General features: G+C 36.1%; 1 protein-coding gene across 3 annotated transcripts; it reads right to left on the minus strand.

Moving 5' to 3' along the window:
* Positions 1-4119: 4119 nt before the first annotated feature.
* On the minus strand, positions 4120-17382 carry LOC103464202 (dynein axonemal heavy chain 6-like). 3 transcript variants are annotated; one of them, XM_008408156.3, is made up of 19 exons: positions 17271-17382; positions 16998-17085; positions 15436-15503; positions 13905-14084; positions 13359-13712; positions 12618-12752; positions 12358-12506; positions 11048-11225; positions 10846-10932; positions 10657-10758; positions 9525-9605; positions 9293-9413; positions 7562-7713; positions 6973-7125; positions 6587-6838; positions 5747-5875; positions 5042-5155; positions 4794-4937; positions 4120-4669 (listed from the first exon to the last, which is right to left on the minus strand). In XM_008408156.3, the coding sequence occupies exons 2-19, from the start codon at positions 17074-17076 to the stop codon at positions 4502-4504; spliced, it is 2646 nt and encodes an 881-aa protein (XP_008406378.2). In that variant the 5' UTR covers positions 17077-17085; positions 17271-17382; the 3' UTR covers positions 4120-4501. The 3 variants fall into 3 exon arrangements, with proteins under 3 accessions (XP_008406378.2, XP_081463175.1, XP_008406386.2); XM_081607049.1 differs by having other exon boundaries at positions 17262-17382; XM_008408164.3 differs by lacking the exon at positions 10657-10758.
* Between the last annotated feature and the right edge of the window lie 42 nt (positions 17383-17424).

A 17424-nucleotide genomic window follows, 5' to 3' on the forward strand; every position in this document is an offset into this window, starting at 1 on the left:
ACTCCAGACAAGTCAAAATACTTTCATGATTTCTCCCAGTGTTCCTGAGAGCCGGGTCACAGGTAGAAAGAAATAGAGGGAAAAGAAATTGGTGGGCAGAGACTGATTAACTGGTCAACATGCTAAACCCAGAACCTGCGCCCAGTCGAGTCAACCGCCATCTTTAATTCCCTTGTTTAAAATCTGGTTGCATCCTTTAATTCACCAACATCTCCTGTAGTAATACCTTAAGGTATTTAATTGCCTCCAATTTGTTTCTGAAATCCATAGAGAGGAACTTGCAAACCTCCACCACCTTGGTCAAGAGATGAACACACGCAGTGGAGAGAAACATTGCAGTCGGGCCAAACAAACGTTGTGGTGAGATTCTCCATCCACTTAGCCGAGGTGCTGAAAATTCAAACCCACAAGTCAAGAGATCTATGGTTTTGAGTTCAAGTTGCAAAGAGGCAACACACTGAGAGCCGATGCCTCACCATCGCTGTGTCTCAGGCTGTTAACGGACATCAGTCTCTGGGACCTGGAGTGGAATCTCTCTGGTGAGTTATTTATCTCTTTTCCAAACATTCCCTAAGGTTAAGTCAGTTATTTAGAAATAAAAAAATTTAGGCACATAAACTTTGAGTTCACATTTAATGGAGACAACCCCTTTATCAGCCAGGAAACCTGAACTTTTACTCTCCAACTCTTTGGAGAGACCCTTTCAGTAGTTAAGATTGTAATTTTATTTGTTCACATCTCTCTGTTGATGATTACTTTAGATGTGGTTTTTTATTATTGATTCTATTAGTGACAGATGCAATATAATCATTCAGTTTAGAAGCAAAATAGAACTGTTAATATCTCGAATGTGAATATTCCTCTGATATCTTCAATTTAGGCTCAGTGACAAAGAGAAGTTACCCTTTAGAAGGAAAAGATTTGAGAATAATTAAAATAATATATTTTGCTTGATTAAACTGATACATCTACCCATAGATCATGTTTAAGCTCAAGTAGTGAGACATTTATTCCCTATTACAGTTCACCACAGATGCCCCAAAGATTTGAAACTATACCTACTGATATTGGAGAAGCTGCTCCACTGAATATTTAAAGAATTTTAAGACCTATTTTTTGCTACAACTTTCCAGCTATAATGTGATTCTATGAGTGATTATCTTAAACTTTATCCTGCTTTTGTTTCCCCTCCCCCCCCCCAACCTTTTTTCAAGAAATTTTTTTCTCCTGCTTTTGATTATTTTTACACAATGTATTATTGCCATATGTTTTATTCTATCTTGGTACTTGTCTTGATTTTTCATTGTTGCTACTCTTATTATCTTGTTCTTAAATTGACATACTCCCTTTAAGAGACACCACTTAAGAGTACCCCCCTCTCTAAAGAAGATGGGGATTAATTTAAACACAGTGTGCATAAATAGACACTTCAGATGACAAAGATGCTAACATTATAAAGCCAAATGACATTTTAAGTGATTTTTACACTTTATAAAAACAACAACAAAAAAAGACATGGCTGTGCAGATGAACATCCATTTGCATCTTTCTATCTTCAAGAGGAAAATCTGTATACTTCATTTTACCTGATTTATGTCATGTTTGCCGCCTTCTTAGCAGACAAAATGTCTTTTTAACCAGTCCTATTTTGATTCGCTTGACTTCTGGCATGACTTCTTTTGTAATAGTACCATCTTGTGGGGCTAACATGTAACTACAAAATGGAGGAAAATATATGTGTTCCTGGAAACGAACAAGTTTAAACAGAAGCTAAATGAATATTTAATGCAGGAATAAGATGGGAAATTAGAAGGGGGGCAACGAATATTATAGTGATCAGTAATAAATGTTGATTGTCATTTGACATTTTTTTGTACATACTCCTGGCTTGTTGTGGTATTTCATACACAGTTTGAATTTTATTTGGTTGAGGTTACATTTTTTTTTTACAATGACCTACTTACATTGTTGCTTGTCCAAAGTACTTTGTGGGATGAAAAAAAGTGTTCAGTCAACACAGATTATCATTATGGTGCGTTGACACATGACTGGCCTTGTCATGTCCATCAAACCAGGTAAAAACCACAAACTGGACAGAGAGGGGATTTGTCAAGTCTTTGGTGGTTTTAAATTTGTCCCACCACTGCTGGCCCAACAAGAACCACTCCACCATAAAAAGAAGCATAAAAAGCCATAACATGCTTCAGTTTGTGCTACAATCTCATGTGATGATTACTTTCATTTTAGAGAACTGGAGCTCAGTACAAATGATTTAGCACATTGTCATTTATCCACATTGCTCTTTACTTAATATCTAACAGACAACATCCTGAAGCTTTCTTTGGAAAAAAAAAAAAAAGAAGAAGATACCTGTGCACCAACACATTTTTAAACAAAGTTATATACCACTTCAGTTGCTAAAGATTTCTTGTCACCATGAATTTGCAATGGATGGCAAAGAAAGTGAAATACGAGGGTGAGATGTTCTGAGCAAGTTATGTCCTCATAGAAAATAGATGTCTATTGTCAATACCCACTTCTGCATGCGGGGTTGTGGTTGTGGGGGGTGGGGACCAGTGCCTGTCTCCTGAGAGCAGCCCAATATATTTTACATCATTTTAATATAAACATAGACAACTGACTGAGATTGCAGGTGATTCATACAAACAGAAATCATGTAGAATTCAAATATCTGCTTTTCCCACAGTAAGTGTACAACACACTGTCAAACTGACAGCAACTGTGCTGAAAAGAGCCGTTTCCTGGAAGAAAACATAAAAATTATGAGAAAGAAAAGAAAAAAAAAGAGGAAGGGTACAAGAGAAGGCGCTCTTAGAGAATGAGCAGAATCAATATAATTCCCTAAAAGCAAGTGAACTATAGCCTTACGCACAAGTATGAATGTGTTTGTCTTTTATTCCTAGCCACTAGGGGGAAGTGCTGTGTAATAATTTGAGAACAAATCCAGCATGATTCAAATCAAATCCACAAGAAGGAATGTTTGGAAGCTTTTCCTGCTTGTACAGAAATCACTGGGAGCTTTCTAAGCTTTTAGCAGAGTCTAATTAAACAGAGCCAGATTTGTCTGCAACTTGACCATTAAGAAGCTGTTGACAGTAACATGGTGTTAAAATCCTCCATAAGCATCTTCACAGTAAAAACAGACAAATGTCCGACGTCTGATGGTCAAACACAATGCCGTTCTACGAAACGCTGCGTGAGAGCTGGATGGTAACACTTGAGTCCCACCAGTTCCTCTCAACATTCAGACGTTCCAGAAGTCAGCGTGAGACATCGTTCTATGCATCGCTCACCTGCAAGATTCATTACAAGCTGAAAAATAAAAAGGTGGCCTAAAGTAACAAGTACTAGGTCCAGTTGTGAAGATGCATTTCTCAAAATAAAGTTCGCTCAGCATCTGGAAGGACAATGTTTAAACCGATGGGTTTGAAACAATAGGAACATCAGATCACAACAAAGATACGTTTTGAAAAAGTGTTCTTCCCAAGCCTCCTTTACTAGTTTTAGTCAGACACTGATTTGCCATTACACCATCAAGCATGCATCCAGATGTGATGTTTCATTAGGTCAGTCTTGAGGAATGGCATAGAAACAAGACACAAATGGACACAACAAAAAGACAATCTGGGATTGTAACAGTTAATTTAAAGATGTCAGCTCCTCCTAAAGTCTCTCCACACCAAATCCTTCTTCTGCTTATTTTGGACTGCGAAGGAAGAATGATTGTTCCAGGAAAATGAGAAGATATTATAGGATAGGAAGTAGTACCATATTTAAGTTTAGGTCTGTTTTATTTATTCATTTCCTTTAGCTTCGGTGCTTTACCTTATTGCCTGTTCACTACTGTAAGCACAACTATTGTTTGTGAATGCCCTTCCACAGCAATGGTTAAAAAAATGGTTCTGTTCTTAGCGCAAAGTGTGTGGGCCATTCCTCATTTCGGTGATGTCCTCATTTTGCTGGTAGATTTTAAATTCCTCCACCAAAGTTTAAAATTATGTGTTACAACCTCCTCCTTTCGCAAGAACTGTGTTCTCTACACTCCCACACCATGGTTGCAATCCATTTGCCAGAGCAGATAAAATATCAAAAACAAGGTTGAAAATAAATGTGTTTAATAGAACTGTTAATTTAGCTGCCTTTAATATTGTGATAACATTCCTACCAAAAAAATAATTTAGCTCGTAACTCTGTGTTTATATTTCTAATATTTTCTTGAGTCAATAGATCCTTTCATCAGCACCTGCAAATTTTTTATTTATTTTTTTACCTTGTTTACTAAATCTGACCAACAGAATAAAGCTGGTAATGATGCTGGTAAACGATGGTTTGTAAATCTGAACCGTTTGCCTGTCTGTGTCTATTCCACCTGGTTAATTTACAGGTTAAGGGTATTTACAAACTTAAGGAGTATAATTAAGATTCACACATGTACTTACACACAGAAGTGAAATAAAGATTGAAAAAGGGCCTAAGTTTGCTAACTCAATATCTGCAGTATCTCTAATCCATATGAGAAGACATCATGCTCCTCCAGTGTGGCAATAGTAACTTCCTCCACATCCAGAGTGGCGGCCACTAAATTCTCCAAAGACACCCACCGTCCCGGCTTCAAACGCAAATTCAACAGATTACCGATGACAGGCACCTGTTGAAAAAGCAGAATCAGCTCTCATAAACTCCGATGTCAACAATCTCAGCCCCAAGTTAGAACGACATCACCCAAAGCGTCTAAAAGTTCATCCGTCTAATTTGAACTTTGTTCTACCTACCTTCTGTTTCATTTTTTCCACCTTATTTTTCAAAACCACAACTGAAGAGTTTGGAGGCAGGCCCCTCTCTAGCTGCTCGACATACTGGTTGAACTTGCTGATCTGCGAGTTCAACTCCTCAATGTCCATTTCCTTCAGTTGGGTCTTTGGAGAAGTCAAAAAACACAAACGTACAACATAAGGTCTCCCTGCACATAACAAAGAATGTATTTTTAGGTTTATATGCTCAACACACTAAAGCATCTGACCTGCTGCCATTTATTGTGTAGATCATCAAATTCCTCTAAAGAGTTCCAGAGAAGCAGGATCAGCCTGAATTTTGCCGCCATCTCCTCCAGGACATCAAACTTGGTAAACTCCAGCTTTACCCATCAGAGCAGAAAGAGTTAGTTACCTTGGAGTTTGGCTATTTGGGTTCACTAATAAATCTGCTCCAATTTCCTTTATTTCGGGAGATTGGCTAATATAAAAACCGATCTTATCCACCAATGTTATCTACGTTCCCAAAGGTCTAAAAGTCAGCTTCTGTTCCCTGTCGAGAGGAGGTTGACTGACAGACCCACCCACCCACCTGGTCACGTCTGCATAAGTGCCATCAACAGTCATCCCCCCCCTGTTGCCAACTAAGAATCTTTGTTGCTATATTAAGAGACTTTTTAGACTAAAACAAAACAAAACAAAAACAGTATTGGCATAAATCTGACTCCGCAGGTCAGGCGTTTTTTGATCAGCGATCACCGATCTTATCCACCAATGTTATGGTGGATAAGATCATCAAAAACTACAATTGGTGCACCCCTAGTTGTGACTGTCAAAACTAAATAAAAAATTCACTGCAAAGTAAGATTCTGGATTGCATCTTACTTTGATGCAGTTCAGCATCACAGTAAGACCGTGTTTACTTTGATATCACAGTATGTATCTGAAAAAAAAAAAGAGACAAAAAGTAGCACCTTGAATCTAGTTTCATAGAAATTACAGGATGATGCCTGGGCTTCCAGCCTGTCTACAGCAATCTGGATCTTCTCAAAGTAGGGATGCAATGACGAGGGGTTTACTCTGATGTCCAAAAAGTCTGGATTCTGCACATAGAAGAACACACCTCAACAAGTCAGATTTTTACAATTTCACACTACTCCAGTAACCGATTTCTGAAAACTCTAAGACATTCTGGACATTTGAGAACAAAATATTAACCTCAAATTGCTTTAATAATACTAATCAGGTCTTAATATCTTTAGGTTCCACTAAAAATAAAACAAAACAATCATGAAAGAGCGTTTTATTTACTGGGTTTTGATATTAATTTTATTGCTTTTTTTCTGCTTTCTGATGTACGAACAAAAATAAATCTGCTCTATTTCAAAATCTATAACTCCTGGACTTTTCATGGTTTGCCCATATAGATGGGAGTACCCTACAATAAACACGTGCTTTTTTTAAAAAAGCAGTTTGCAAACATATTTCTTTCTGTAAAAAAGTGTGGGTGGTTTGTTTGAAATTTTATCCAGTCCCAAGTTATTAGTTTTTTTCATACCAGATCTATAAAATGAAAAAACGCACACATCATATTCTTCTCTACATTTCAATGGTGTGTATAGAAGCCATCTTTAAAGGGCAGCTATTTGAAAACCACTGTAATGAGTCATTTGTCTGTAAGTTCTAAATGCATGTATAATGTAAATTGTTTCAGGGAGGTGTAATTGTATTATGTTTGTTATTTCAATTTACATTCCATTCGTAGTATACAGGGTTAAAGCCGAAAAGAAGCAGAGTATTTACACACATTGTACCTGCAACACTTGTGCCATTTTTTTGATCTCTTCTTGCATTTTATTTTCATCCGTGACCAGGGAGCTGACGAATCTCTCCATGCTCGACTCCCTGTCTGTCACAGCGTCGTCAATTAAATAATACAACAAGCTGATGTTGGGTTGCAGTGTGACGAAATCAACGAGGTCCTGAGACGGTACGGTAACAGAGTACGCTTTGAACAGGCTGTACACCTTGGAAACATTGTCGTGCTGCTCCTGTACGTCCAAGATCTGGTGAGATGGAGAAGAAGGGTTATAAATAAAAGAGGGGACAAAAATGGATTCCTATTTATCAATTACAGCAAATATTTATTTTGACATCGCAGCTGTGATTTAATGCAACAAAGGGAAAATTTGCTTCTCACTCCGTCCTCAAACTCGTCCAGGAATATGAGCTGATCGCCCATCTCCACTGTTGTGGAAGGATATGACTCCAGTTTAGTTTTGGCTTCACCGACTTTAGTCAGGAGGTCATCGACTTGTTTCCTAGCCAGCTTTATGAGCATTCCATGCGATTCCTAGAAAAGATGAGAAACAAGAACTTCTACAACACACCCTTGACTTGTGTAATAAAAATGTTAATTTGACCTTCGGTTGGACTGGAAAGTATTTCTCTAATTAAATGTCTTCCTGTGGCATCGAACATTGCTTACAACAGAATGTCAGCTGGGTTTTATTTAAAAGGAGAGAAAAAAAAAAAAAGAAAAATGCCTCGTAGCTAATTTGTCAGAATATTATTGTAGTGAAAAAAAAAGCATTACTGAAGATCATTTCAGTACCTAATGTTTACAATGGAAATTTGCGCACGGTAGGTTGCAAATACATGGGATTTTTTGACCACATGAAGCCAATAGAAGTTGATTTAGAGAAGAAAATGCTAAAGTGTTTCAATGGATTACAATGCAGTTGGATAAAATGTCTCTATATTCATGATTCCATTAAAGTAGTTCTGACCTCCAGAGAAGAGAGAGTAGAAGCATTAAGCTGCTGTTTGAGCAGTAATTGATCCACCAGCAGTAAGCCAAGATGCATCTTGTCTTGGATAGCTATGGCCTCCTTATATTTACCGTGGTATAACTCCAAGGTCTTGGCAAAAAAGCTCAAATCTGTAAGACAAAGACAACAACAAAAAAAAAACTGCTACTTTCTATATGACTTACGAATACATACTCAACAGGACTGTGACAAAGTACTTGGTGCACACTAAATTTCTTTGTTTTTTTTCTCGCAACATCTAAAGGTTTCAGATCATCCATTAAAAGTTACAGTAAAGCATGCAGATTAATGCATTGGCCACTTCTTTCAGCAACATGTAACTATTTACAAGCCAGATTAAAAATGAACTGTAATTAAGGGGCCAGGTTAGTTTGGATAACTTTCTTCCCGCAGTAAATGAAACCAGCATTCAAAAATGTATTTTTCTATTTACTCAGGTTATCTTTGTCTGCTTTTTAAATTTGGTTGATGCTCATAAACATTCATGCGTCATAAAAAAAATGACAGCAAATGCTGTTTCACAGCTGTTTATGTACCTGAAAATGTATTATAGTGATTCTCAACTTCTGTGACCCTATATGGCCTTACACTCTTGGCTTCATTGTATTTTTCTTTTATTTTTTTACAATATTATATAATACCTAAAAACAAATTTATTACAGAAAGGAGACAATTTGTATTTCCGTGCATTATTTCCTAATTAAAAATGACTGATTTGGGGTTTTTAATATATCAAAACATGTCTACACAAAAGTATTGCTAATAAAATATCATGATATCGAAGTGTGAGAAATTCCCTCTGTGACTGGCAGTTTTCAGTCTTTTGGATTGAGTCATAGTGTAGTAGATTCCTACACTTGACATAGATTACAGAGTCCAAGGTCGAGAGTGTTATGTGCATCAAAATATTGTATAAAACGAAACGAGTGAGAAAAAATGTGAACTTACTGCAATGTGTGTCTTTATTCCAATATTCAATAAGTTTGTAGCTGCATGTCATTCTTCAATTATACAGTTTGTTTTTAAAATGCGTGGGAAAGGATTTAAACAAAAAAACTAAATCAGAACATTACCAGCTTTTTTTACTCAAATGCCATACAACGTGTAGATCTAAATCTCACTGTACATATTTTTACTCCGTGTTCTACATGAAAAAAATCAAGCTTAAGGCTTTGACACCAGATTGGCAGACTGTTAACTGCTTGTCAATTTTTTTGTCAATAAGTTTGTCAATATTTTACTAATTTTAATTTCTTACTATTCCAACAATTTATAGACTCGGCACAACATGCGAGTGCCGACGTAATCTTTCCCAACTTTTATTTTTTTTTTACATTTAATGGATACATCCAATGTGTTTTGTTGTTGAAGACTTGATTTGAAAATGTGTTTCCTCAACAGAAAAACAGAAAGGTTAGCTAGAAAATCTTAAGAATAATAATATAACCTTATAATTAGTACAAGCTACTTACAAAATGAATATGGACTTATGGTGTCTATAGTGTAGATAAAAATCATGTGCAAAACAATGGACATAGAAATTTTTACATCAATTTTAATAACACTGAAACATTATTAAAATTAAAATAAAATAAACAATTGTTAACAAAAGAAGAAATCTTTAAAAATGTTCCCCTAAAATGTAATCAAAAAACTGTTTGTTGACTGTAATTATTTTGTCACAATCACCTGGTTCTGTTTGTTCCATTGCAACAAGTTCCAGATCTTTATTCTTCTTAGCGAAATCCAGAAAATGCTCAAATGCGCGTGAAGAGACGTGGGCTAAATTAAAAGCTAAATGGAGTGAATCCTGAAGGGAAGGTAAAAAGCCCCCCCAAGCATTAAAAAAGTGGATGTGACTACATAAGAGTTTAAATCTGAACAAAAAGACTCCATTGAAAGAAATTGTGTAAAGACCTACCATGATCTTTTTAATGATACCTTGAAGGTGGATATCTTCCTCCAAGACAGTGTTCAAAGATGGACCACCCTCCAGTTCCTCCTTTAAGTGTCAAAAATAAACACATACATGAGAGAAAGGAAGCATTGAACACATCAATGGTTTTATCAGACAAGAAATAAGGCTATTGGCATCAAATTCACACCAGATCTCAATAACAACCCCAGTAATCCACACATGCAAAGACATGAAGTCAAGTAAGTCCATATTCAAGTTATGTGTAGTAAACTAGGATGAAAGAATTAATAGTGGATGCACATCTTGAATTGTATGCGTTGCACGAAGCATTTAAAGTAAGCAAGGCTTCAAGACATCCTGCATAGAAAAATTAGCCACATGCATTGATGTCACACATTGATTCTTTCACACAGATGGCATCGATTCTTAAAGACACTCAGAGCATATTCTAAACATTATGATCCTTTCAAAAAATTTCAATTGCAGTCAAGCTGGGTGTTTCACCATTCCAACAGCTTCATTTTCTTTTTTTTGTAAGAGCTTTACTGACTATTTGGGATTTATATCTTGTATAGAAATATTTACTATCCCTTTAAGTTATTAGATGCTGGCACCAGGTCCTGAAAAACAGCTCCACAGCAGAATGTTTTCTCTTCCAAACATTACTGCAGACAAGGTGTTCAGGGCCTGATATGAAGTTCCAATCCTCCTCCAAACATGATGTAAGCAATGGAATTGGAAAACATAAATTTTGGTGCAACCAGAAAATACGAATGCAAAACTTTCTAAATACTGGACAGATTATGACTATTTTATAAGCTTTCTATGCCCTTCTTAATCTTCATGTTCAATAATTATCCTGTCATTCCACTTTTTTACAAAGAAGTTATGGACTACTTTCAGTTTTTAAGCATCTGTATTGTTACAGAAATATGATGTGCATTTTATGTCAATATTAGAAATATATTAACTGAAAACAACGTCATCATGTACCGTTATTATCTTCAACATAAATACAATTAACTTTACATTCAACATAATAAAAGTTTAAAAGAAATGTCTGAAACATTTATAGGGGTAAACTTATGTCTAGTCAGAGATATGTGATTAAATTCATGAATATTTTTACCATCACCTGTTCAAACTCTATCAGTGGAACCATTTCAGGGTCTCCTGTGATGGGAATCAAAGACATTCCTGTGTTCTTGAACTCCCTGATTAGGGCTCTAATGGCTTTCTGTATATATAAATTATACTTTAAATATATTACATATGTGTATTTGAAATGTGAAATATTACTTGTTGCAGAACATACTAAACAGACCTTAAAGTCTTCCTCGGAGGGCCTGAACGTCAAAACATTTAACTCCAGCAATAGCTCAGTTGTTAATAAAGGAAAGTCAGGAAGAACCTTTGAAACACAAACAAGCAAAAACAAAACCTCAATAACTTGTAACAATGTTCAGTATAATCTGAAGTAGATAAGAGTGGTCTTTGCTGAAATAAGTTATGAAAAACTGTCCTACCTTCTTTTCAGATTCCTCTTCAGAAGCAGGCGCAGGCTGGTCACTTGGGGGGGGAGGAGTGATTTGGCAGGGCATACAACCTACCTGTTCCTGGAACACAGTCAGGATGATATCCACTGCATTTAGCACCATGGAGTGCACTGTGTTAAACATCAAATGGTCAACATGACGAATGAAGCTGGGAGGGTTAGAAACACGGAACACCTGCATTAGATTTGCCTCAATGAATGATAAGACATCAGTGTTGCAGTAAGTGAAATTAGGCTATCATTACTGCTATTTCTGATTGTGGTATTTGACATAACATGCACTTTTTTTTACTTTTGAATAACTCCACAACTTTTGTTTAAAAAGTTCATTTAATGTATTTAATATAAGAAATATGCATTCAGAAAATATCACACAAACGAAGCAACAGCAAGAGATGTATTTGCCATTTGATATTTTTAAAAACGTAGCAAAAACAAAATTTGTTTCTCTTGTCCAGAGTTTATGTCATTCACACAACAAATATCACACATGCAATCTGGACAAAAAAAACACATTTTGTTTTTGCTATGTTTAGTTTGTAGAAGACCAAAATTACAGTTAGAAAAAATGTGGTATTTTCTGACATGCATCTGATGCTGTTCGTGTTTGTTGCCCTTACTTCTTGGTGTATGTGCTATTTGTGTATTAGAAACTATTAATACTCTATCCTGCTATACAATGTATAACCATCAGCTGGAAAAAGCACTGGCCAACTCTAAACTGTGGCCAGCCGGAAGCTCAACCCATCCTCACTCTGTCAGCTCATGTAGATGATCTGTATGAATATCTAAATGTGAATTTAGATGCTCAGTTGATCATGAAAGTCTTTGACCACAACAACATGTCTGCTATCTTCTGAATGTGATCTAATGTTATCACAATCTCTATAAAAAACATTGAAAAAACTTGCATAAAGTAAACTCACTCTTGCCGAAGCAGACGAGAACATGAATGTGCAACAAAGTCATTTTGAACTTTCGTGAACTTATCCTATTTTTAAGTGGTTTCATAATAATTTTTTTTGTAAGTGAAGAAATCAAGTTGAATAAATGCATATTTACACTGTTTGATCAATAAAAAAAAATAATCTGATTGCTAACATTGAAAAAAATAAATCCAGAAAAAAAACGAAAAGCTTCTTATTTTAATTGAATGTTGGATTTAAATTACTTGCTAACCACTTTTAGTACATTTTGCAGAGCATGTTAACTTTGTGAAAGCGAAGTTGGACACAAATGGTAAAATTAAGAACACAAACGAAGAGAAGAAATTTGACTAACCAAGTCATCCGCCTATAAAAAGTCGCATTTAAGACGTCACTGTTAAAACTCCTCGCAGACGTAGCTTTATGCTCCAGGAGGTATGCACGTCCAGCACAAACTGTCACCCCCTTAACAGTCTCTCGAAAGTGCAGAAGGCTACTCTGTATCTGACCAAACAAACACAAGCAAAAGGTTTCAGAAAAGGCCAACAAAGACAAAACTTGAAATGCGTACAACAATTAATTGTGACGCATTTGTTCATGAATGCACTGCTGCACCTCATGTTGTTGTTGGACCTGGGACTCGTAGAACTTTGTCAATGTGTATGTTTGGTTTGCTATGACCTGATACGTCCCCGTCTCAATGAGCTTGCATGAGAGTGTCCTGATTTTCATCAATGCCTTTCTTAGATTCTAGAAAACATATACATGTTAGTAACAATTCATTGTGAAAATTACACACGATTCTTTTCTATATCCCAGGTACATTTTAATAACTCAAAATATTATCAAAAAGTTTAATTATTAGCTTAACACATTATCTACATTAATGACATGTTATTGAATGGTCTTTATTGCACACTTCTGACAAGGCTGTAGTCAATCCATTTGTCATAGAGTCCCTGGAGCTGGATACAAAAAAACTTTTCCATCCAGCTTCTTTAGCGATGACATTTTTTGGCATAGAACACCATCCTCGTTGGCGGTGTCAATGACTAGATAACTGTCCCATGAATGTGCAAGGAATAACATAACATTCCTGTTTTAAAATCCTTTTGTGAAAGATTCAAATTTTCAAAGAAACTGAATTTTAGGTTTTCATTAGCTGTGCACAATATTGTCTTTTTTTTTTAAATCCCAATCTGTGCAATGAATCTACTCAATATATGAGTTTCACTTTTTAGACTTATTTGAGTATATTAACTTTTTCACGAAGTTTTTTGTTATTGAGATGTACCTGTGACTTGTGCTTGTAAGGATTTCTGTGTTACAGTTGTCCACGCTCTGCACAAAACATACCGGGTCCAGTATAAACAGGTCGGTGTTGAGAACCGTCTTGGCGACGTCACGCTTCCTCTTATACACCTCGCTGTGCCACAGAGTAAAGGCTTTCGAAAGTCTTTGGGAAGTCAAGGCTGCAGCGGATTCGGGATCTAACTCATAATATTCTCTTTCTGTCATGTCTGCCAATGGTTTATCGTCGATCACTGATAAAGCTGGATAACTGTATGCCCTTTGTTTTGATGAGGGCGTAGTTGACTGGGTTTGGTTTTCTGTAAAAAGCATCCGATTGAAGTCCCTTATAAGTTGGAAGTTGGTTGTTTTTGTCACCTTTTCCTGTTTCTTTTCATGTTTTGTGATCTTTTCCTGTTTCTAGAAAAAGAAGAGGCAGTTATGTAGAAAAAAAAACTACTACAAATGTTTTTTTTTTTATTTGTTTAAGGAGGTTCATAGATGACTTACAGCTTGCTCAAATTATGTTCTAAACATTGAATCTAAAGTGTTTCAGTCATTTTTATGAGTTTTTTAGCTTTATGGTTTGATCTTAGCTTGTCAAAATCTCACCTTAAGCGAAGGTTTTAGAAGAGTAGACTGTTGTGGTTCAGGGACCGTCTGTGTGCTTTCTGGTTCCTTTTCCTTATCTGCGGGTGACGGGGTGTACCAGCCTAGAAATATCATTTTCTCACGGGCCTTCAAGTGTTGCACACTGGGTTGTTTTCGTAACACAGGTCTCTTTAATACAGCCTAGATTAAGATGAGGAAAATGTCTAAAAATGTGCTGAGAGTGTAAAATTTTAACAAAGCTTTACAGATATATTCTGAGACAGCCATTCATGGTCTGCGCCAAGTGGCTTTTACTGAGCATAAAATTGGAAGTGTTTATTTAGTACTCGACTCTGGAGGGATGTTGTTAGGCAGAAAAGCACTCAGGCAATATAACAAAGGTAATGCTTCAGTTACTTTAAAATCCTTCAATATTGCGGTTGTTTAAATGTAACATCTATCTGCACAGATTACATTACATTCAAACATTGCATTTATTTTCTTTCAAATGATTAAGAATCACACAAAAGTCCTGGCATTCAAGCAACTAAAACAAGTTGACTAATCTGGTGCACAACTGCCAGCAAAACAGATACTCAATATTAAACAACAGCAATGTCGGCCAACTGGGGAAAAAGTAATAAGACATTTAAATTTTTCTATATCTAATTTCTAAAGTAACTCAATAAAGCTTTTCTGAGCTTTAGACATTCCTTTGCTCATATCTTTCCTTTACATGGAATATATAACTCAAAGAATTTTGGAGTCTGGTAATATTTTCTTCTTGCTCGTTAAAAGTTTAGCATTGTTTGTCCTTACTTCAACTGTTAAATAGAAAAACAGAAACGCAATGGTTTCAGAACTAAAGCTAGCATATCTTGATCATGCTACAGCGAATTCATCTTCTACATGCATTAAAAAAAACAAAGGAACACATTAAACAAATGGATAATGAAGAGCACTATGGGTGCCACTGGCCACTGTTGGATAATAAACTCACCGTTGCTCAGTGATAACTGAATTGAATTTCAGTTTTAGCAGGCATTCTTAATAAATTTTGAACTGGGAACTCAGAACATGTTTTACTTTGACTTCAAAGTAAAAAAAATAAAAGAGTGAAACAAATTGCCAAAGGAGAAGTTAGAAAAACAATAAGTTACTTTACTCTGAGCAAATGCAATGTTTTTAAATAACTTAAAAAAAGGAAAATAATTACAAAGATATTTTTAGTTTTAAATGTAACTTAAACATTATAAACGAGTGTGATGAAGCTGTTAATCAGAATGTAAAATTGGGTAATTTTTCTTTTTTTTTTCCTTTTATGGAAGGATTGGTTGTGTTGTGTGATTTTGTCAAAATAACATCCAAAAGTCCTGGATGTTAATATATCAGCTTAGTATGAGTACAACTTATACAGTTTTATACCTGTTCTGGGTGAATTCCAGCTCCTTCGCCCCTTAAGTAGCCACAAAGCTTAGACCACACCTCCCTCTGTGATTCATGGCATATTTTTATGAGCATAATGATTAGATACACTTTCTTTAGGCCTCACCTGTGGATGTACTTTATATTCAGGTCCTGGTGGTACAGTGGTGCACTCCACTCGATTGATATTGCGTTCTACGGCAAAAAGAAAGTTTACTACCATTATGAAACGGGCTAATTACAGAAGTATTTAACTGTCAGAGCTAGGAAATAAATTCAGCACTATCTTGTTAGAACAAAATGCTAAACTTGCTTTAACCAAATAAATTTTAAATCCCATTAACACTAGAACTGTTGAGCTTCTTGTTTTCTGATTAAAAGTACCTAGAACAGCTTCTTTCTCACAGAGCGTCTGTCTCGAAGCCTGTGTTAACAACGTTTGTAGACCAAGTGACCATCGTAAATCCATCACTGAAGGAGCACCCAAGCACAGAGGTGGCCTCCCGGATGAACTTATCTAACTGCTTAAAGCGTAGAATGCTTAAGGTTGCTGCTCAAACTTTAGAAGATTTCTAATGCCGTCCTAGTCAAAAAGGTCTTCAGTAGCATCCCCAGCACTCCAAAAGACTTCAGCCTCCTAAGCATGAGGAACGCTGACCCTTGCTATAACCCAGCCAGCATAACTAAGTGGGACCCATGTGGGATAAATGAGAGCAAGAATATGGGTCCCAGAAGGTTTTGTTTGCGGTTTCCAAGGAGGCCCCTACATATTTGTCCTGATATGGGCCAACCCAGGGATGCTGGCTGAGAAAGAGCTGCGACAAAGTCTAGTTAATTATTCAGATGAATACCAAGGTACTTAAGAGTCCACTATTTATATCCGAGTTCCCTGGATACTAACTGATGTCAGTGCAAATCTCTACAGGTTTAATAGTTCAAACAGAGGTGGGTAGCGTACCCAAACATTGTGCGTGAGAGTAGCACTAATTCAAGATATTTTTTAACTTGAGTAAAAATAATAAGTAGTCCTCCAAGAAATTACTCAAGATTAAAAAACTACTTAAGTTTATCATATCTAATTGAATATCTTACAATCAGAAAGACACAAAGAACATTCATTTATGTGCCAGTTCTGGTATTTTAAAGACTAAAATGAAAACGAATACAAATTTCATTACAAATTCAGGCAAATCAAATATTTTATGAATGGGTCTGTGCCTGGTGTCTTTTTGATTAAAATATGTTTGTCCTTCATTCAGTGAAACTACTCACAGTTGTATACAGGAATGAACGGTGTCATCATATTAAAAAGTACGGCGCAGTATAACTTCTAAAAGTACTCCCCCCAAAAAAGTTACTCAAATAAATGTAACTAGTTTCTACGACTAGTTATGTCATTATAACGAGAAAACAATAGTTCCTCTGACAGCTCTTCTTGTACGGCCATAAAGGCATATATCCCATCTGACTCACACTTTCTCACTGTTAAGAGCATATACATCTTGTTTAAAAAATAAAACTTTCTCGTTATAACAATATAAAACGAGAAAAAGTTTTATATCTCGTAATGACAAGGTGCTGCTCCTGAATATTTCCTAGCTTTAGAAGTTAAATTTGCTGCCGTAGCTAACAACCCATGTCAAAATGTCTCGTTTTCTTTGCGTTCAACTCCTCTTTAGCTACACCCACCTTCACCTCGGAGTGGCCCGTCCTTTATTTGCTTTGAAACGTCTCGGGAAGAGGACGACGACGATGCAGAAGCCATCATCTCTGGGAACTACAGACGTTGAGACAGAAACACTAGTAAAGCCCGTGGATAAAAGAAACGAACTGCGGCGTAACGCAAGTATTATAGGGGCGAACAGAGTTTTTAAAATGTGAAACCTGGTTTCGACAGTGTTCTTGAAAATGTTTGGGAAAAAAAAAAAAACAACCAAAAAAACTAAAACACACTTAGCGTACTTTAGCGTCGTTTTCCAACGAATTCTCCAAAGAGTGCTCTCCTTTACGAACAAATCTTTTCGCGTCTGTTTTATGGTTACAAACATGAAACTAACGCTTAGTTACCTAGCAACGGAATTCTTAACCTTACTTACAGATTTTATCCAAAAGGCTT

This window comes from Poecilia reticulata, chromosome 1 (genome assembly GCF_904066995.2).
Source record: "Poecilia reticulata chromosome 1, P_reticulata-male-v2, whole genome shotgun sequence".
NCBI lineage: Eukaryota > Metazoa > Chordata > Actinopteri > Cyprinodontiformes > Poeciliidae > Poecilia > Poecilia reticulata.